Source organism: Cherax quadricarinatus, chromosome 7 (genome assembly GCF_038502225.1).
Source record: "Cherax quadricarinatus isolate ZL_2023a chromosome 7, ASM3850222v1, whole genome shotgun sequence".
NCBI lineage: Eukaryota > Metazoa > Arthropoda > Malacostraca > Decapoda > Parastacidae > Cherax > Cherax quadricarinatus.
The window spans coordinates 55,229,749-55,253,278 of NC_091298.1; the positions used below are offsets into that span (position 1 = coordinate 55,229,749).

The following is a 23,530-nucleotide window of genomic DNA, read 5'->3' on the forward strand; positions in this document are numbered from 1 at the left end:
ACTAAATGTAAAAGGAGAAACTTTCGTTTTTCCTTTTGGGCCACCCCGCCTTGGTGGGATACGGCCGGTGTGTTGAAAGAAAGAAAGAATTAAGAACATTGTCAAAACAAAAAAAAATCATTTGAGAAAAATGGGTAGGGTATTTGGAGCATGACCCAATAATTTTGATTCAGATCAACATGTGTTTTGTATATCCAGTCTTTTGATTTCCTGACAATTACAGAAATTATAAAGAACTGAATAAATGAAAAACTGCATTTACTTAGATTTGGATTGGGATTGGAACCATTAATAAGTAGACAGTAGGTAGTATGCTGTGACTGAATTGTAAAAATGAAAATACTGTACTGTATTTTGTGTTTAATGAGTTTTGGATAAATTTTGGGTATTCTTAAACATTAGCAAGTTCACTGATGATATTAATGTACAGAAAAATATATTGAAAGGTTACTTTTCAAGCTTTGGTTCCTGATATAATATCACAGAGCACTCAGTTTTCTTAATACAGTTAGCTGCCAGTTGGAAATTGTAATTGAACAAGACATGCTCATCGTAATAGGTATTATAGTATTTTAAAGTTTATTATTAATTTTTAGTGATTGCAACTATTTGTTATTTTTGTTGTTATTATTAAAAAAAATTGATTAGTGCTCTGTATTAAAATTAACTTTTATTATAATTTTCATTACCATTTATGCTATTTATTTTTTAATTATAAATTTCAATAATTTTACTGTATTTCTCATATGAAAGTATTCAGCCTTAAACTGCATTAGTTTATTTTTAACTAATATCGTTGTCAAATCTGATGCAAAGTTAGACAGCCAATATCATTGCTGCCTCATTATGATAGTCATAAAACAATCCTCCAAACATAGAAACACTGTAACTTGATCAAAATGCCTGCATCCTTGTCACCATGAATGTTCTGTGCGTCCCCACGCCCGCCCACCACCAGCCCGGTTTTGTTTGTATGGATCTAAGAGTTGCCTGTGACATTAATGCCTGCCAAACCAGGTCAGCCATGATATTATTCACCCAAGACAGTGCAAATTCTTGTTTATCCTCTGTGGTGTGAGCTTTTGTAAAGTTTTATTTTTTATTACCTGGTTAGTAGATGTCAGAGTCAAATAAATTGAGAAATCAATACCTTATTAATTTTGTTTATTTAGAATTTGGCATCTAGTAGCTCAAAGTGGTTATTTATAATGATAGTCCATTTTGATAATTGTTGTGTTTGCTCTCCATGTCTTACTCTTAATACAGATTCTGTTGCCTAAATGCCAGTTTTACAAATAAGGTTAAGTGGGTGATTGATATTAAAATACATGTAGTTGATACTTGATGCATGAATCACCAAAAAATTGCATGAGAATCCTAGGTAGTAATGGTAATGATTGCCTTATTCTTATTTTTAGTTAGTTTGAATAGCATAGAATATTGTATTCCTTCTAAAGAGACTAAAATATTTTCATATATTTTATTGTGACTAATCTGGTATTGATAGTTTTTGTCATTTGTGATTTCTTTCATTTCTGGGTAACCTTTTTGAAAAAATAGTGCTCTATATAGTATGAAATTACTTTGAACCCAAGTTAGCTTGATATTCAAAGATATTCAGTATTACAGACGAAATATTATTTTTATATATGTGTGCAAATATACACTTGCCCTAACAAACCCAGAGGCCAGACTGATACTGAAGATGAATATTGGTATCAGCATATTGTTTTTCTTTTTCTCAATGGTTCCTTTTCTAGTAATCCCATAATTATGGTGCCATTTCAAATCAAGGCTCAGATTTACTTATTATGCCCCTATTGCCTAAATAGTTAAAACCCCATCCAGTGTGAAATTTGTTTTAGCTTTTAGCTTTGTCACTTAGTAATATTTATAACTACATGTCAGATTTTAGAGTTGATACATACTTATTGTTTGTCATAATGTTTTTTGAAGCCTCTCATTACTTGTTAAAAATGAGTTTTGTGGAATTTGAAAGTTGAACATTAACCATAAATTTATAATTTGTCTTTGTTATCAATATTAATCCCTTCTATGTTGGAAGTTCTGAAATTAAGTTTGTTTTCAGTGTCAGTATTTAAAAAAAAAATCTGTAATAGTAGAGATTCTTTTTCTGAAAGTAATCACACCAAAAGTATGAAATTATAGGATTGCGCAGGTGCAAAATAAGCGATCAGGGTGCATTTCACACATCAGCAATTTTGCAACTTTGAGTCCTATTGTAAGCTAATTCCATTGCTCAATTCGACCATATTCTTAGCTGTTTCACTTCTATGCTTTCTGTTGTGTCAATTGAGCACAAGAAACTGCCTATTCAACTGTCAAAACTACCCTCTAAAGTGTACACAAGTAGATAATTGTTGTTGTAGATCAGTTTGAGACATGTAATGGAGGCAGTTGGAGAAATATACAATGCTCTGTCAAGGTTATATTGAGTAGCAAATGGTGTGTCATCTGCCAGCATGTCTAGTATCTCTGATGCGTACATTGTAACTGACTCCTGTCTGTGGGCAGTGCCAGGGTATTAACTCATGCAGGTCAGCATCACTGACCTATCAGCTCAACCATCACATTCCTGTGCCATGACCCTAGGTAATGGATCCTATTTACATACTATTGACATAACATACCACTGACAGTTTGGTCAATTAAAAAATTCCAATTTAAAAGGAGTCCAGAAGAAATGCTGTAAATATTCCAGGCACTTAAACAACATTTTTCTCTGTTCATTAATCACTGTTCCCAGGCCTCTCCTGTATTACACTTCACTTCCATTTTGAATTCATCATCACACAAAATATTGAAGATTTACCCTATTTCTCGGATACTAAAATATAAGCTAGGAATGATTGGTCACAGTTAATAATGTCCCAGTAACCTCATAAAACACACTGAAGATGAAGGGGGTCTTACCCATTCTCAAGAAAATCTGCAACAATCAAATATATTGACTAATTTGAGGTCAGTTCCAAACTACTTCCAGTCCTGGAGCCAACGAAAATCATCTCTGTTTCAGTAATATGTCTTCCAGTCTATCAAATAATACCAATAAAATCATTAAAATCATCTTACAACTCAAAGTTGGTATTTTAAACGAAACACAAGATCAGAGTTTTGCTTTTCCCATCATGTAATACATGGGGAAGGTTTTTTTATATACTATGCACACTTGCTATACAGATCCATTCTCTCATTCTTAGGCCAAAATTGACCTCTCACAGCTTATGTGAGTGAGATGAACTCAAAATATACATCTACGAGACCTTGGCATCAATAATGTAGATCTATACAGTGGACCCCCGGTTTACGATATTATTTCATTCCAGAAGTATGTTCAGGTGCCATTACTGAACGAATTTGTTCCCATAAGGAATATTGTGAATTAGATTAGTCCATTTCAGACCCCCAAATATGCACGTACAAACGCACTTACACAAATACACTTACATAATTGGTCGCATTGGGAGCTGATCGTAAACCGGGGGTCCACTGTATAAGAGACAGTGAAAGGGATAATCAGCTATATACGCATTTATTTAGTAAAATCTTAAAACCGGTAACTTAGCTAGATTACTGCATTGTTTGCACCATACAGAATATAATGGTGCATGTAAGCATGTCCTGAGACTGACAATGTTCATTGCTATATATATACACACTCAAGAGACAGCAGTCATTATGCAAAATGTCATAAAAGCTGACAACTTTTCAGTGAACTACAGAAGCATTTTACATTTAATGATTGTTCTATGTGTAATGTGCATTTTAGCTGCATTAATGACTGATTTTCCTCCCACCTTATATTTCTGGTAGAATGTAGTAAAGCTTTGTTTAGTACTTTGTAGGATGATTAGCATATTTATATTAATTGTTCAGATCAGCAGTATCAGAGTTTGCTTAATAGCTAGTTGTGTCATAACAAACAGGGGCTCTGTTACTGTAAACCAGTTGTGTAGCCTAAAATTTCACTAGTAGGAAAAAATGGTTGTAAGTAAAGGGAGATGGGGGAAGTATAAATGTAGGGTCACCTCAATTACCACTGAAAAATGGAACAACTTATTATGTGCACTCACCCACATGAAGTATAATGAAGAATTGCTAAAAAGAGTCAAGCAATAAGAAAACAGGAAGTGGTGAGGACATGTTAATTAAACAAGACCTATTGAAAGAGAATATAACTAAAATATAATAATATGCTGTGTATAGAAATTGCTGGATTATTAAACTTGGAAAGACTGAAGAAAAAGAAGAATTTTTCTGCAAGGTAACAAGGCCAAAACCTCATTTAAAATAATATCAGCATACTGAATGTATTACAAATAAACCCAAAATTCTAGTGAAACTAATGAGAAACAGTTAAGAAACCTAACAAATTTATATAAAGCAATTATGTATACTGTATAAATTTGGATAGAAAAATTTAAAAAGCTAGGGGTAAGGGACATTGTAATCAAGAGGACACCCAATACAGTGCAGCATAGGAAGTTTTTCAGGGTAACAGCTCAATTTTTTAGTGTTCCAAAAGGTTAAGTTTTATATTTCATAATTTGTAGTAATAAAAATAGCAAATTAGAAATTATAAGGCTCATTAAATTAAATCTTCCTCTAAGTATGGCACTAATAATGAAACTTTGAAGACAAAATTTCAAAAGAGAACTTTTTAAATGAACAAGTGTTTGAGGGAAGCTGCTCAGTATAGAAGGGATAGGACAGGATGGAAAGAGATAAATTGGTACAGTACTACTGTACTGTATTGGTAAATACAGTACTAAGAGCTACAGAAATTGAAATTGACAGCACAAATCTGAAATGCAAAATTTGAAATGCAAAAAAAATGATAAAAAACTAATAATTGTGGCCAGACATTCTTTGCTTTGATCCTTTTCAATGCTCATACTGTAGAACTATCGGAAAAGTTGAAATGAGAGAAGGTCCGTTGGGAAGAAAATCACATTAGCGAGATAATAAAGTGCTTAGAGAATTTTAGTATTGAAGACCATATACAGTAATGGAATACAGTGAGTGGACCCTCGGCTAACGATATTAATCCGTTCCTGAAAGCTCATCATTAGCTGAAATTATCGTTAGCTGAATTAATTTTCCCCATAAGAAATAATGGAAATCAAATTAATCCGTTCCTGACACCCCAAAGTATGAAAAAAAGAAAATTTTTTTACCACATGAAATATTAATTTTAATACACACAAACTGACACTTACCTTTATTGAAGATCTGGTGATGATTGATGGGATGGGAGGAGGGGAGAGTGGGGATATTGTTAATGTTTAGAAGGGATATCCCCTTCCATTAGGACTTGAGGTAGCAAGTCCTTTTCCGGGGTTACTTCATTTCTTCTTTTAATGCCACTAGGACCAGCTTCAGAGTCGCTGGACCTCTGTTGCACAACATATCTGTCCATAGAGGCCTGTACCTCCTGTTCCTTTATGACTTTCCTAAAGTGGGTCACAACATTGTCAGTGTAATAGTCACCAGCATGGCTTGCAATAGCTGTGTGAGGGTGATTTCCATCAAAAAAGGTTTGCACTTCAAGCCACTTTGCACACATTTCCTTTAATCTTTGAAGTAGGCAACTTCCTCAATTTCTCTATCCCCTCCTCCGGAGCAGTTTCCTCAGGTCTGGCCACTTGCTGTTGAAGATGATCTTGCAGCTCATCAGTGGTTAGTTCTTCATTGTCCTCCTCCACCAACTCTTCCACATCCTCCCCACTAACCTCCAACCCCAAGGACTTCCCCAGTGCCACAATTGATTCCACAACTGGCATACACTTCTCAGGGTTAGCCTCAAATCCTTCAAAATCCCTTTTGTCTACACATTCTGGCCACAGTTTCTTCTAAGCAGAGTTCAAGGTCCTCTTAGTCACTTCCTCCCAAGTCTTACCTATAATGTTTACACAATTGAGGATGCTAATAATATCTCTCCAAAACTCTCTTACAGTCAATTGAGTTTCCGTGGTCACTACAAAGCACCTTTCAAACATAGCTTTTGTGTAGAGTTTTTTGAAGTTTGCAGTGACCTGTTGGGCCATGGGCTGCAGGAGAGGAGTGGCATTAGGAGGCAAAAACTTGACCTTAATGAAGCTCATGTCCCCAGAAAGTTGCTCTGCCACATCTGAAGGATGACCAGGAGCATTGTCTAATACCAGGAGGCACTTAAGGTCCAATTTATTTTTCAGGAGGTAATTTTTCACAGTGGGGGCAAATGCATGGTGTAACCAGTCATAGAAAAGGTCTCTAGTGACCCATGCCTTACTGTTTTCCCTCCACATCACACACAAATTAGCCCTGAGGACATTGTTTCTCCTGAACACTCTGGGAGTTTCAGAGTGATACACCAATAAAGGTTTCACTTTGCAATCACCACTAGCATTAGCACACATCAAGAGAGTAAGCCTGTCTTTCATAGGCTTATGTCTTGGGAGTGCCTTTTCCTCCTCAGTAATGTAGGTCCTGTTTGGCATTTTCTTCCAAAACAGGCCTGTTTCGTCACAATTAAACACTTGTTCAGGTTTCAATCCTTCATTGTCTATGTACTCCTTGAATTCCTGCGCATATTTTTCAGCCACTTTGTGGTCCGAACTGGCAGCCTCACCATGCCTTATCACACTATGTATGCCACTACGATTCTTAAATCTCTCAAACCAACCTTTGCTGGCCTTAAATTCACTCACATCACCACTAGTTGCAGGCATTTTTCTAATTAAATCCTCATGCAACTCCCTAGCCTTTTCACATATGATCGCTTGAGAGATACTATCTCCTGATATCTGTTTTTCGTTTATCCACACCAATAACAGTCTCTCAACATCTTTTGTCACTTGCGATCTCTTATTCGAAAACAAAGTTGCACCTTTGGCAAGAACAGCTTCCTTGATTGCCGTTTTCTTGGCCACAATAGTAGCTATGGTTGATTGGGGTTTCGTATACAACCTGGCCAGCTCGGAGACACGCACTCCACTTTCGTACTTAGCAATTATCTCTTTCTTCATATCCATGGTAATTCTCACCCTTTTTCCTGTAGGGATGGCACTAGAAGCTTTCTTGGGGCCCATGGTGACTTATTTTGCAGGTAAAATCACTAGAAATGCTATGATAATATGAAATGTTCCGATTGTATGCTTGGATGCGACCGAGGTGACTGGCTTGTAAACACTGGCACCCACGGGACAAGTGAGGCGTGCTCAGGCCACACGTGGACACGTCTCGAGCGAATCGCGTTGGGTGAGTTTTTTAGCACTAGCCGAGGCAAAATTTTTGCGCTAAAATGTATCGCTAGCCGGATTTAACGTTAGGTGATGCCATCATTAGCTGAGGGTCTACTGTATAGGGGAACTGAAAAATATTAGAAAGAATAGAGGAGGCCACTGAAAATAACATTCACACAGGTTTAGTAAAAGGAAGAACTGCTAAAGAAAGCTAATGACAAAGAAATTGGAGGACTATATGAAGAGAGCAAGGTAAAAATAAGGTAATATACTGGCATAAGAAGTTAGATGAGGAGAGAAGTGAGGAAAAAAAAAATTTTTGACAGTAACAGTGATGGAGTGAATGATGAAAGTTTTTCTTATTTTGGGCCACCCTGCCTTGGTGGGAAATGACAATGTGTTAATAAAAAAAATAAAAATAACAGTCATACCAATTTGTTAGTGATTTCCTAAAGAAATGAACACAGGATACATTAGTAACCAGACTAAAATAATTAACGTAAAACGGGAAACAACAAGACAAACACATTTGGATTTTTTATTTATATAGGAATAGAAGATATGAATATTTTACAGATACCAAAGTCAGGTGCAAAATAAATAATAATAATGACTAAATTTCTACAAGATAATTTGGGTAAATTGAGCAAATGAATTAAGAGATGGATGATGGGGTTTAATGTTGATAAATACCATGTAATGGAAATAGAAGAAAAAATAACACCACATAAAGAACATAGATTGCGTGATAACATTTTGAGGGTATCATATGAAGAAAGGCCTCTAGGAGTTGTTATTAATAAAATAAAATTGTCACCAGTAGATAATGTACATAAATGAAATAGTGAGACATGCATACACTGGCATACACTATACAAATATATGGATGGAGACATGCCTAAAAATCTCTTTGCAACCTATATTAAGCCAGAATTGGAATATGCAACTGCTTTGTGGTGTCTCTACTTATAAATATATGTGGTTTAGATAATAAAAATCTGAAGAAGAGCTACAAAATGGGTCCCCAGGCTTAACCCTAAACTGTCGAAACATAGGTCTATGTTCATTTGCGTAGCGCTCCGAATATTTATTTATTTATTTATTTTTTTTTGTTTAAAATGAAGAGCGCATTTTTCCCGGCATCCCTGAATTTTGTCATGCTGCACACACTGGGCAACTCAGGCCTATCATGCCGAGGTTGAAAGAGTGTAAAATAAAATGTAGATCTATATTTGGAGGCTATGCACATGAATGTTGATCTATGTTTAGGCGGTTTAAAGGTTAAAAATGTAAATTATCATGAAAGTTTAAAATCTAAAAATATCCACACTGGTTGGTAGGGCAATATGAGTAGATATGAGACACTGAGAAGAAAACCATTGAACTCACCTGTGAGTGAAAAATGTGTTCAGCATTCTTCGAAATGAGACCAGTTTGATAAAAACTGTATGGTTGGTTATTGAGATATTGTTGCAAATATGTTGCTAACAGTATATAATATAAACATTTTATTTCAGACCAGAAAAGACTTGAACCTATGCACTTAGACTTTGCACACAATCAGTAAGCCAGTGTACGCAGTACTATACCCACCAAGCTAGACCACACAATATCTTCGGGTACCCAGTAGAAACTAAGTGATGTCCAGAGTTACTGAATGGTCTGGCTTGGTGGGTACTTTAACTTAATACTTGTGTGGGGAGTCAAGGTGCATAACTTTGAGTCTCTTCTGGCCCGAAATAAAATGTGTGTAAATAATTTTGCTCATTCAGTGGGTTGTTAAGCATGCTATATAATAAGCATACTAATCAGTGCCCTCCAGTCTGGAAGCATAATTAATTTAGGTCTACTTTATAAGCAAATGCTGTAGTGTTCTCATAAATATTTTGAGGATCATCTTTGGCTGAATCAGAGAGCTGACTGTTGCTTAGAACCTGTGCAGCTGGAATGCAGAAGGAATGCAGAAGAAAAAAAGAATTCTAAAGTGATCATATAATCTCTTACAGTGTAATAAAAGGGTTACTAACAGGTTGCTATTCGAATAGTAGTTTATGGAACCTGAACAGAAAGGTAATTTACTTATGCATAATTGCTGAGTAATAGGTAATTACATAAATTTTAGCAAATAAACTTTTATATTTTTTTTTTTTTTATTAACACATCAGCCATCTCCCATGAGGCAGTGTGGCCCAAAAAAGAAAAACTTTCACCACCATTCACTCCACTGTCTTGCCACAGGCATGCTTATGCTGCAGTTATAAAACTGCAACATAAACACCTCTCCTTCAGAGTGTAGGCACTGTACTTCCCATCTCCAGGACTCAAGTTCGGCCTGCTGATTTCCCTGAATCCCTTCATAAAAGTTACCTTGCTCACACTCCAACAGCATGTCAAGTTCTAAAAACCATTTGCCTCCATTTGCTCCCATGCATGCTTTCTGGAAGTCCAAGCCCCTCTCACACAAAACCACCTTTACTCCCTCCCTCCAACCTTTCCTAAGCTGACCCCTACCCCATCTTCCCTCCACTACAGATTTATACATTCTCAAAGTCATTTTATTTTGTTCCAACCTCTCTACATGTCCAGACCACCTCAACAACCCCTCCTTAGCCCTCTGGATAATAGTTTTGGTAATCCCGCACCTCCTCATAATTTCTAAACTACGAATTCTCACCATTATATTCACACCTCACATTGCCCTCAGACATGACATCTCCACTGCCTCTATCCTTCTCCTTGTTGCAACATTTACCACCTATGCTTCACACCCATATAAGAGCATTGGTATAACTATACTCTCATACATTCCCCTCTTAGCTTCCATGGACAAAGTTCTTTGTCTCCACAGACTCCTAAGTGCTCCACTCACCTTTTTCCCCTCATCAGTTCTATGATTCACCTCATCTTTCATAGACCCATCTGCTGACACGTCTACTCCTAAATATGTGAATACATTCACCTCCTCCATACTCTCTCCCTCCAATCTGACATCCAGTCTTTCGTTACCTAAATTTTTTGTTATCCTCATCACCTTACTCTTTCCTATATTCACTTTTAATTTCCTTCTTTTACATACCCTACCAAACTCATCCACCAACCTCTTCAACTTCTCTTCAGAAAATCCCAAAAGCACAGTGTCATTTGCAAAGAACATCTGTGACAACTCCCACTTTGTGTTAGATTCTTTATCTTTTAACCCCATACCTCTTGCCAGCACCCGAGTATTCACTTCTCTTACAACCTCGTCTATAAATTTATTAAACAACCATGGTGACATAGCACATCCTTGTCTAAGGCCTACTTTTACTGGGAAATCATCTCCCTCTCTTCTACATACTCTATCCTGAGCCTCACTATCCTCGTAAAAATTCTTCACTGCTTTCAGTAACCTACCTTCTATTCCATACACTTGCAACATCTGCCACATTGCCTCTCTATCCACCCTGTCATATGCCTTTTTCAAATCCATAAATGTCACAAAAACCTTTTTACCCATATCTAGATACTGTTCACCTATATGTTTCATTGTAAACACTTGGTCTACACACCCTCTACCCTTCCTAAAGCCTCCTTGTTTATCTGCTATCCTACTCTGTCTTACTCTTAATTCTTTCAATAATAGCTCTCCCATACACTTTACCAGGTATACTCAACGGACTTATTCCCCTTAATTTTTGCACTCTCTTTTGTCCCCTTTGCCTTTATACAAAGGAACTATTCATGCTCTCTGCCAATTCCTAGGTACCTTACCATCTTCCATTCATTTATTAAATAAAAATGCCAACCACTGAAGTATGCTTGGCTTAAGATACAGCTTGAAAGCTTACTCAGTGGTAATGATGATTCTGGTACCAAGTATGATTATGAAAAATTTCATCTTGAAACTCTGAAATCTGAATTTAAAATGTCATGCCAGAGACCTTATGAGAGAATTTTTGGGGAAACTAAGGAAAATATCAGAAGCAAGATTGACAGGTTACAATGTTCCAGTACATAAAATACTAAGTTATATAGATACCAATGTATGATGATCCCTAAGGGTGAAAAAAGTAACTAGTAACAACAATGAAGATTAGACTAGTTGAGCAAAATCCCTCTGGTATGCCAATGGAACATTGCATTTCCTCTTTAGATAAAGTAACATAACTTTTGGAATGGAAGTCATACTGAGGTATAATTGAAGAGCAACTCCTGTGTATGATTAGGCAAGGTATACAGTGACAAAATGTCTCAGTATGAAGCAGCTCACATTGTTGGTATTATTCATTAAATCTGTATCACTACCTATAGTCAAACCAGTTGCATCATGTTCAGCCTAGCCACATCATATTTTTACATTCCTGTTCAAATCAACATGATGCACAGATCAACAAGTTATGTATGTATTCCCCCTGTACATAAACCAATGAACATTGATATTACAAGAGGATAAGGACTACGGGCATTGGTGAGTACCGTTTTTACTTAATTCGTAATTTCCTGTCTCTAAAATTTCCTAAAGAGTTTCCTGGTTTCCATATAATTTTTTACCATTCTGTATCATTTTTTGATATACAGTATTCTGGATCTCATCTTATGTTGATGAAGCCAGAATGATGGTGCTTGACTGTTATTTTGAAAACTGATCACAAAAAGGTAAAAAATCATTGTAATCAAGGATTTTATTTACATTAAAGAAATTGAAGAAGGAACTTGAATGAGGAAAGGTAATATTACTGTTAATACCAACCTTAATTAATGTTTATATGAAAAAAAAAAAAGAAAAAAAATGCTCTGATACTGTACTGTATCTATTACCTATTCCCAGTTTAAAAAAATCAGTCATGCTCTGTTGGGAATAATATATTTTACATATTTTGATTTGGTGGGGAAAAAAGAGACGCAAGCTATTGATTAGATAAGAAAAAGAAGATATGGTCTCAGTATTTCAGAGAAACAAAATTATGTAAAATATTATGAGGGAGAGATACTCTTTAAAATTATTAAATGGTTTAATGGATGACACTAGAAACCCCTGAAATATTAAGAACTTAAAACTAATATAGGAAGCATACCAACCTTGAGATTTGCTAGAAATCAAGATAGAAGGGTAAAGAGAATAGGAGAAAGAAATTTTGAAGAGCATATTGGACAAGAGTGAAACAGTGAAATCTTTTGTTCATATTTGTAAAAAAAAAAAAGTTAAATATGAAAGAGAAAATAGACAGAATTAATGACAATGAGAAAAGTCACTGAATTGGAGAAGAAATGTGAGAGATGCTAAATCTATGAAGTTAGCGTGTGTGTATAGAAGACGACATTTTAAGAGCTTTTCTACATATTTAAACATCAATAAACAACTGAAATGGAGGACATTGAAGTATCTGAAGAAGAGATTAAGAAGTTATTACTGGATGTAGGAAAGAAAATGGTAAAATGACCAGACATAAAAGCAGCATGGGAATGTGTAAATGAACTGAGTTTTCCTCTCTCAAATTTTTTTTTTTCGGTGTCACTACTAAGGCAAGCATGGAAAATGGTGCTCAGTGTTCTAATATTTGAAAAAAAAAGATAGGAAAGATTCCCCAGGCTACAGACTTGTCTCACTGAAGAGAGTTGTTTTGGAATTGCAGTATTGGAAAAAGCCATTTGTGACAAGTGGATAAAACATGGAGAGCAGAATACTAACAAACAGTTCTGTTTTAATTAGCAAATTGATGTATATAAAATCTATTATACTATTAAATAATCACAAACTATTGTATTCAAGAATGAAATGGATTGAAGATTGCTTATTTACATTTAAAGAAAGCTTTTTGTAGTTCCTAATAAGATACTGATCTGGAAGCAGCAAAATATAGGATAAATAAATGGCAAAGTATTACTGTGGATGAGATTTATCCTGTTTGAAAGTTAAACATGAAGAGTAGCGTATCAGGCAAATGTTATCATGAGGTAATGTCACCAGTGGTGTGCTGTAGGGATCGCCGTTCACTGTGACAATGTTTCTTACTTACAGTATGTGTATAAATGAATTGCCAGGGGTAAAAAAAATTACAAGAATATGTTAGCAGACTATGCAAAGATCCTGTGCAAGTTAAGAAATAAAATTGACTGTGTATCCCAGCAGAATGGAATAGGAATTAGATTAATAAACAAAAAACTACTGTCGTGGTCCTCATCTTTGGTTATATCATGGGTGTCTATGGGAGAGTTCTATTTTTTAATGTGATTTTTGTCAAGCAGACCTTTTCTCTTGTCCCTATCTAGACTGTTAAGCAGGGTTGGCTGTATATAGTGCACTGTCTACACCCATTTGTTAAAATTCATTACATGCACTATTTAACTAGGTTATAGACCTATTGTATTGCCATATGCTTTTAAATACACTGTAATTATTATTAATATTTATTGGCTGGATTTGCTATAACTTCTGTCAGTCTCATAGTGCACAGGCATTATTGTGGTAATCTTTCTCAAAACAATCTGTAAATTGCAATAGAAAAATGCAAGTTAGGTTCCTGCCCTTGACCTAACTTTTCTTAAAACACAAAAGATGGGTAAGGCTATCATATATATCCTTTATTAGGTGATCTAACAAAGCAATGTATGACTGGGTAACTGTATGGAGTGGCTAGCCAACTGTACAACTGGGCATTGTGTAGCTTATGTCTCTGCTTCAACACACTGGGATATTTAAACACCACTGTTAAATATTTGAAATATTATTTTTCTCTTTGTATTTACTTAATCCAGCTCACTAACTGCATCTGGTCAACTAACATTTTGGGATCATAAAGTTTCTATTCTTTCTTTTTAGACCTTCATTAATAATTTCCATTCTGAAATAAAATATTCAGTAGTGTATATCATCATGAAGTTATGATGTATATGTCTCATAAATTAATAGTTATAATTTACATTCATATAAAAAGAGCTTATAGAATTTGCACTCATTTTACAATATTTTGTATTTACTCTAATACAAAAGATTAACTTCACTGGATTCTTTTTGTTCTAATCCTAAAAGTTCTCTTATTTTGCTCATTAACTTTTCCATTGTACTGTGAACTGTAGAATAATAACTCCAAATCATATGATTTTTGTGTTAGTTTATCTTGAATTTTTGAACGTTTAATAAATGGCAATCTTTTTTTATTTTTGATTAAATGAGGCTTTGGAATGGACTGTTACATAAATGATGTACATTGACTTGAGCAAGCATAGAGATAATACTCCAACAAGGCTCAATTTTCTGTTGAAAAATTCACTGAACAAAATAGTTGTGTACAGATACTTGTAAATTAGGTTGTCAAACAAAAGAATAAACCACACTAGGGCTTTATTTACATCTAAACTGGGGCTATTATCAATGGTATACATATATATTATTTAGGATTTTTGCTGTTATATCGATATGTGCCCGTTTTATCGGTATTTATTCCACACAAATTCTTTTTTTTTATGACAATACGCAACTCTGCTTTGGTCACTAGGAGCGGGAAAGGCGAAGATATCATGGAGTCCTGGTACGAGCTCTTGAATCCAGAAAGAGATACGAAGAGAGAGAAAGACGAAGAGAAGAGATGAAAGAAGAGAAGAGAGCAAATAGAGAGAGGTATTTACAGTACTTGTACTTTTCTTATACCTTCTAACTTTGTGTCATTGTGTACATTGTGGTGGTTGTGTGATTATTCTCATTTGATTATTTTGGTAGGTGGTGTTCAAATTTATACTGATACTACTTGTGTCATATTCCTTTGATGCATTAGTTTCTGCTTTGTACATAAAGCCTTTGTTTTAACACACCAGCTGTCTCCCACCAAGGTAGGGTGACACAAAAAAATAAAACTCATTGTCACTCATTCAGTTACTGTCTTGAGAGAAGTGTGCTGAGATCACAGTTCAGATGGCCATTTGAGCTACAACATCCCTACCCCTCCTTCAGACTTGAGTCTTGCTAACCAATTTTCCCTGAATCCCTTTATAAATGTTACCTTGCCACACTCATCAGCACATCAGGTCTTGCCTACACTCCCTTCTATTTAATGTGCTCATACAAGCATGTTGGATGTCCAAGCTCTAGCACTCAAAACCTCCTTTAACCCCCTCCCTTGAACCTTTCCTGAGATGATCCTTAACCCTCCTTCCCTCCACCCCAGATTTACACACATTCCTAGTCATCCTATTTTACTCCAACCTTTCTAAATGGTCAAACCACTTCTACAACCCCTCCTCAACCCTCTGAATAATACTTTTGGTAATCCCTACACCTGATCTCCAAGCTCCAAATTCACTGCATAATATTCACACTACACAGTGCCGTCAAACATGACATCTCCATTGCTTCCACCTTTTCCTCACTGTTACATTTAAAATCCATGCTTCATGCTCATGTAACAGTGTAACACTATGGTACATTTTCCACTCTCTCTCTTTTTTTTTTGTGCCATGATGAATAAAGTTTGTTGTTTCCACAGATGACTTGATGCACCACCTACTTTTTTGTCCTCATCAATTCTGTGATTCACTTCATCTCTCATAGACCTATCTGCCAACAAGTCTGCTTTCCAATATCTGAATGCATTTACTTCCTCCATACTCCCTCCCTCCAGTCTAATATCCAGTCTTTCATTGCCTAGATTTGTTTGTTACTCATCACCTTGCTCTTTTTGTTTAATTGTTTCAACGTAGTGTTACTATTATTAAAACAAAGCACTAATCCATCTTCTCTTACACTTTTTAAGAATACAGTATATGAGTGTTATCATGATCTTCTTGTTAAAGTTTGTTCAGCTCCCACTGTCAGTGGATATTTCATCTTTGGTTGCTGCATGGATGTAGTACCTTGGGAAAACTGAGTTATATTACTTTGACATTCAGATTTTTTAGCCATGACAGTTACACCACCAAATACACTGGCTATTGCTGGCTCAGCAAAGTATAATGAACACTGATCAGTGAGAGAGGAAATCCCATGAGACAGAAATGAAGAAGAATGGTTAGCATTAGTATTTGTATTGAGTGTCCTGCATATATAGTATGCACAGTAGTAAGAGTAAATGTTTTGTATTGTAGATTAAATTTACATTTTTGAATAGAGAGAGAGAATGTGTGTGTCTTGTCTTGTCTTGTCTTGTCTTGTCTTGTCTTGTCTTGTCTTGTCTTGTCTTGTCTTGTCTTGTCTTGTCTTGTCTTGTCTTGGTCTTTGTCTTTGTCTTTGTCTTTGTCTTTGTCTTTGTCTTTGTCTTGGTCTTTGTCTTGAACCTGATTGAGAAATCAGTCTAATAGCAGATTTCTCTTGAGTAAAGATGGGTTTGAGGTGATTTGCTGTTATAAATCCCCATGCACATCGACCATACATGAGGTAAGGATACATTAGAGAATAGTACAGAATGAGTACAGGCAGTCCTCACTTAACGACCTACCTGTTTAACGACTGCTTGGGCTTACAGCTGGCTTTCCGACCAGTATGCAAGCTTAAGTAATGTATATTAGAGCTGATTTTCTCTATTCTCTTTACAGTATGCTGTATACTTCTGTATAAACATTTACAGTATTTGGTATACTTCTGTATAAACATTTAAAAATATACTAAAAATGTTATAAATGGTGCAAAGGTGACATTATAAAACAATATCTAAAGATGGTTGACTCAAACCCACTACCAGTACAGTATGCTCCTCGCGTATCAACCAATTCACTTAATAGCCTAGTCGTAGGAACGGAACTCGGTCATTAAATGAGTAGTGCCTGTATTGTTGTTTGAGATACTGTACACAGTAATGTATTTTTGAAAGAATGCTTTCTCTTTTATGAATTTTCTGAAATATGTGCTGGGTGTGCACTGAATTTTAGTTTGCTTTCAAGGTGTATACACAACCTAAGAATTTTCCATCATCTTGTCTTTCATTATGTATATTATTTACTCTTGTATTCAGATAAATATTTTTAGCTTTATGTATAAAATCTTATAAATTTTTAGTAAAAGTTTTTTATTGTCATCCAAATAGATAGCTTTACTATCTTGTCATTAACAATGTTGTTGAGGACATCTGGATCTGAATTTGAGATGAGAAAAGTTATCATCTTCTTAGATAATAAATAGTGTAGGATGTTGCCCTGGGACACTATGTTGGTAGGTGAAGTCATTAACCCTTTCAGGGTCCACAGACCCTCTCAGAGACTTGTTCTCAGGGTCCCCCAGATTTAAAAAAAAAAAATTATTTTTTCTTATGAAAAGATAGAGAATCTTTTCCCGATCATAATGACAACAAAAGTATGAAATTTGATGGAAAACTTACGGAATTATGCTCTCGCAAAGTTAGCGGTCTTGACGATGTTTACGCATCAGCGATTTTGCCCACTTTGAGCCCTATTTTCGGCCAATTCCAATGTACTAGTCGACAAAAATCATAACTATTTCGCTAGAACTCCATTTTTTTCTGTCAAATGAGTACAAGAAACCACCAGTTTACCGATTTCAACTATCCAATACAGTGCTCAGAATTTAGCAATTTTGCCAATTTCACACAAATTTCAAAAGATGCCAATTTCCAAATAGGATCCAGAATAAACAAGAAAGACATTCCTGGTACTAAAATAACATTTCTTCTGTTCATTAGTCACATCCCCATGCCCCTCTTACATTCTTTTGCTTTCCATTTTGAATTTTTATTCTCACAAAAAATAGAAGATTTACTGTTATGCAGACTACTGCATTAGTGTAGAAATGGTATAAATAATATCGGCGCACTTGTGAAAGAATATTAGACTCACCAGTTGACGTGTATTGGATGCTTAGCATGATTTGTTTACTGTTGAACTTTGGTAAAACTTGAACATTTCTGCTACTTCGAGCTCAATTTCAAGGTACTTTTCATTGTAAAACCAGTCAAAATCATCTCAATTTCTGTAATATGTCTTCCATTCTATACAATGAGACCAGGAAAACTAGAATACAACAATAAATACCATACGAAAATACAGTGCAATTTGCGGTTTTAATCCAAAAACACGGTCAAAGTTTTTTTTTTTCTCATTACGCACTGTGTGCTGCAGGATTTTTTTTATACTGTGCACACTGACCACATCGACCCATTCTTTCATATGTAGGCCTACCAGCTTTCTCTCATTACATTTGAAGGCGCTAGAATTTATGAGTACTAGTACGTCAAGGACCCTCGTGCGTAAGCCGTACTGGTACTGCCGAAACCCTGAAAGGGTTAATGGTTACACTTTGGTGTCTTCTGTTAAGGCAAGACTTAATTTATGTATGAGGATGATGCCAGTATCAAAAGCTTTACTTAGATCAGTAAAGAGTCCCCATTGGATATTCATTATCTTTCTAGAGATGCATAGATTGAATCAAGAATTTTATTATTGAATCATTTGTACTTTTCTTCATCCTATAGACAATAATCTTTCAATGCTTTTTCTGTAAATTCAGAAAGCGAGAGGAGCGCCTTCAAGCACGGGAACTAAATCAGCTAATGAAGGAAGTGAAGGAGGATATGGAACTTACCGACCATATTCCACTGCCAGATGCCCACCGTTTGGAGGGTCTTCGGCTTCCCCCTGAAGCTTTTGGAAACATTCTAATGGTCTTTGAGTTCCTACACAACTTTGGGGAGACTTTAGGATTTGGTAAGTACATTGAGTTATTTTGGTTCATAAGGTACGTCAGTTACTGGGGATGCCTTATACCTTTTTTTCAGGATATCTTGGTGGTTTGGTCATTTAGAGAGAATGGATCAAAGTAGAATGACATGGAGAGCGTATAAATCTGTAGGGGAAGGAAGGCGGGGTAGGGGTCATCCTCGAAAGGGTTGGAGGTAAAGGAGGTTTTGTGGGCGAGGGGCTTGGACTTCCAGCAAGTGTGTGTGAGCGTGTTAGATAGGAGTGAATGGAGACGAATGGTATTTGGGACCTGACAAGCTGTTGGAGTGTGAGCAGGGTAATATTTAGTGAAGGGATTCAGGGAAACCGGTTATTTTATATAGCCGGACTTGAGTCCTGGAAATGGGAAGTACAGTGGACCCCCGGTTAACGATATTTTTTCACTCCAGAAGTATGTTCAGGTGCCAGTACTGACCAAATTTGTTCCCATAAGGAATATTGTGAAGTAGATTAGTCCATTTCAGACCCCCAAACATACACGTACAAACGCACTTACATAATTACACTTACATAATTGGTCGCATTCGGAGGTAATCGTTATGCGGGGGTCCACTGTACAATGCCTGCACTTTAAAGGAGGGGTTCAGGATATTGGCAGTTTGGAGGGATATGTTGTGTATCTTTATACATATATACTTCTAAACTGTTGTATTCTGAGCATCTCTGCAATAATAGTGATTATGTGTGAGTGAGGTGAAAGTGTTGAATGATGATGAAAGTATTTTCTTTTTGGGGATTTTCTTTCTTTTTGGGTCACCCTGCCTCGGTGGGAGATGGCCGATTTGTTAAAAAAAAAAAAATCTTGAAAATGAAGTCTCATGTTTACTTTAGGTTTAAAACACTTTTCATACAGTATTCATATTACAGAGTACATTTTTGTAATTGGACCCTTTTTTGAAGTTGACTCTTCTTGATTGTGCCTTTTTTTTTAATACTCTGGCCATCTCCCACTGAGGTAGAGTGGCATCTCCAAAACAAAGAGGAAACACACCATTATTTATTAAATTGCTATCTTGCTGGAAGCTTGCAAACATCACCGTTCAGATGACCCTTTGAACTCCAGCATCCTCCCCTCTGTTATATAGTGTAATCATTGTACCTTCCATGTCCAGATCTCATGTTGTGTTAACTGGTTTCTCTGAATTCCTTACACTTGACAATATGTCAAGTCTTAAAAATCATTTGTTTCCATTTCAGTCTAATATATTCACATAAGCCTGTTGGATGTTCAAGTTCCTAGCACTACTCTGACCCTTTCCCTACTTCTCCCCACCCTTGATTTATATACTACCCTCCTAGTCATCCCTCTGCAAAATATTTGCTCCAAGCGTTTGGCTACTAAGGTACATAAATATTTCTTACCTTAAATTTTTGTTGTTGGTGCATTTTGATGAATTTGTAAGGAGTGAAGAGGTATGGTGTTGCCCTACTGGGCTAAGGTGGAAGGTTATGGATCGTTGGTTGAGGATGGCTGTGGTTCTTGCACTGATGTTGATGGTTGTACCGGAGTACTCAGGAATTCTGTAATGCATCTTTGGTCTGTTTTATCCTGTAGTATTTTATATAGCTGATGGCAATGCCTCATCAGCTACTCCAGACCCCCATTTCACAGCAGTGCTTCTAGCTTTGTCAGGGTCCTCTTCAGTGAAAAAAAAAGTCTTCAACTTTACCAGTAACGTGGAATTGCTCATGTAATTGTTGCAGTGTTAGCTGTTTCTCTGCATGTTCTTCTTCCTCATCGTCATCTGTTATCTGCCTCCCTTGTATCTGGCCATTGAGCTCTGCCAATATTTCCTCTGCACATTTTTCTTCATCATCATCTTCTAACAGTTCATTTACACCGACTTCCAGCATATTTTCAAAGCACTTATCTTGTAGTCTCCTTGCCAGCTGAAGTTCCCTATACCTGGCTCTCCACTGAGGGTAAAACCTGTGAAATTATTCACCATTTTACGCCATAATTTTACCCAGCCTTCCTTTATTGGTGATTGGGTCACTTCGTTCCATGCACTTTTGACATAGTTGATGGCATCTGCAGTATTAAATTTATGCCAGAAGTGGTACACGAAGGTCTGAGTTAGCATTATTTTTCATGTGTAGTTACTCTTAAATGTCCTAAGAATTCTACGATCCAGTGGTTGTATTAAAGATTTTGTATTTGGTTGTAAAAAGACAGCTACATGTGGATATACATCCACTAAGAGTTCTGGATGAGTATGAAACTATCAAAAGTGAAAAGAATCTTGAAAGCAAGGCTCTTGCTTAACAGGTAAAACATGACTTCTGAAATAGTGATGCTTAAACCAGTCAATAAATAATTCCCTTATCATCATCTTGACTGTGTTGACCTGCAAATAAATGGTAAGATGGTCTTTATTTATACCTTTTAAAGGATGGTGAGTCTTGGAGCAGTAAATAACGATGGCTTTAAACTTAAAATCACCTGATGCATTTGTGCATAGTAGCAAGCTAAAGCAATCTTTTGCTGCCTTGAATACCTGTGCACTTTTCTCTTGCTGGCTGATGTAAGTTTTTGATGGCATCATCTTCCAATAAAGATTTGTCTCATCAGCATTAACACTTGTTGTAGCTCGTTGTCACCCTCAGAAATAATTTCCTCAGTTCATCAGGGAAAATCCATGCAGCCATGGTAGTGAACTGAAGCACTTTTCCCAGAAAATTTAATATTATGCAACCAGTTGCTCTATTTGAACTTGTGGAATCAGTCTGTACTGAATATGCACTCTTGTTCAGGTCTTCCTTCCTCATCACACACCATTCTATAGTACTCTAAAGCTTTTATTGTTATTAAGATGAAAGTAAGTGGTGCACCTTTCTTGGCATTCTGCTCAGTCCACTCACTCAATAATTATCTTATTTAACTGTTGTGACCAAAGTGTCATTCATTTTTTTTCTCAGTGTTTCAGATTGTACAAATGATGAGGTTGTCATACCAACCTCCCTTGTGGTTTCCATAATGCATGCACCACCTCTAAATATATCTAACACTTCCTCTTCATTAGCTATCATAGTATGTTACAGCAGCTGCTGCTGCTGCTGCTTGACACCTCCAGTATCACTAGTGTTTCCCTTGACTGCCATGCTTAATATCAGAGGAGAGATGGGGTGATAATAATATCCATAACTACTTGATAAAGAGAGTAATATGGAGTAGGTGTGTCACAAGATAACCAAGAAATTCATGTGTTAATAGTGTTGATAGTCAGTGAAATTTTTGAGGGAAGGTGCCCAGTGGATGTAACTACTAAGATATATGAAATTCTCTCTAACTCATTAGGCCTAAGTGGAGAGGCAGCGGCCAGTTTGAAAATTTTTACTGCATTTTGTGTTAGGTAATTATTTGAAAAATCTAATGGTTCATTGTACTTAGTTTTGTGAATTATTAAAAATTAGCAGCACACTAAGTAGTGCCAAAACTTTCCTGCACTACTTTATTTCTTGGTTACACTGTTTAGAATGACAAATAACTAGATTGTGGAAAACCAGAGTGTATAAAAGGAAAGTCTCTTGTATCTGGAAACATATTTTGTATAATTTTGTTTTACTCTTTTACAGATATGGAATCGCTACCCTCCATACAGAGCCTGCAAATGGCTCTATTAAATGATACTGAGAGTGAGGAGGAACTTCTGAGTGTTCTCTCTCACTTGCTTGTTTGTGCCATTGAAGATCCTGGTATTCCTTCCCCTCAAAGACACACAACAATATTAGGCCAGACTCTAAATAGGGCAGATATTACTCATGCGAACATCTCAGAAATTTTGAGGGTCTACCTAAATGCCAATGCAACAGGCGAGGTAAGTTGGAGCAGATTTTTTCCCAGGTGATGCCCAACCTCATCATTTGGAAGAGTATATACATAACTTTGATGAGAGTGAGCAAGGCTGATGTGGTAGCTACTCGGCTGCCACTCTTTTCAACATTTAATTATAGAGTCAGGAGACATATTGTAGGGCTGATCCATCTTGGTATAAAGACACAGCAAAAGGAGGCCTTTAGTAGTAATACACTGTTTAACTTACCTGAGGCTTTATCAAGTATGTACTTGCGAAAGCCTCATGAAGATGAGGTCTCATTTACTTTAAATGTCTTTTTAGCATTTGTTGGCTATGCCATGCATGCTTCAGCTATTTCAGTTTCTCATCTGGTAATAGTAATCGATCCTGGATACGAAGGCATACCACCAACAGAAAGGAAGAAAGGCACAAGTGTAGAGCAAGGTTTTAGTGTGGCTGTATTTCACTATGTAGGTCTTTATCATTCATTTGATAAAGTTCTACATAGAAGGAAATATTGTCACAATAAATACTTACACTGTACCTTTTCTTCATCAGCAGTTCAAGTTTGTTGGCATTATGGGTTTGGAAGTTTGTGGTTATTTTATAGTAATAATTTTATGACCAATGAAGGAAGCATTGTATGTAAATTAATGTACAGTACATGTAGAACATCATATGTGCAGTGAAGGGCTTTTTCATGTTTTACTATTAAAATAGATTTAATACTTGCATGAATTAATATTCACATGTAATTCACAGTTTGGATATGAAACTTGAAATGATGTTTAGGTCTTACCTAGATCATTATCACTTCAAGACTTTTGTCCA

The 23,530-nt window shown here is 36.1% G+C and overlaps 1 protein-coding gene across 35 annotated transcripts in view; it reads left to right on the forward strand.

Moving 5' to 3' along the window:
• Window positions 1–23,530, forward strand: part of LOC128686856 (bromodomain adjacent to zinc finger domain protein 2B) — a 709,144-nt gene that overhangs the window by 607,838 nt on the left and 77,776 nt on the right. For all 35 annotated transcript variants that reach the window (XM_070082464.1, XM_070082491.1, XM_070082470.1 and 32 more), the window contains 3 exons: window positions 14,720–14,841; window positions 18,673–18,869; window positions 22,479–22,720. In XM_070082464.1, the coding sequence (XP_069938565.1) occupies window positions 14,720–14,841; window positions 18,673–18,869; window positions 22,479–22,720 (561 nt within the window). The remainder of the gene's footprint in view (window positions 1–14,719; window positions 14,842–18,672; window positions 18,870–22,478; window positions 22,721–23,530) is intronic.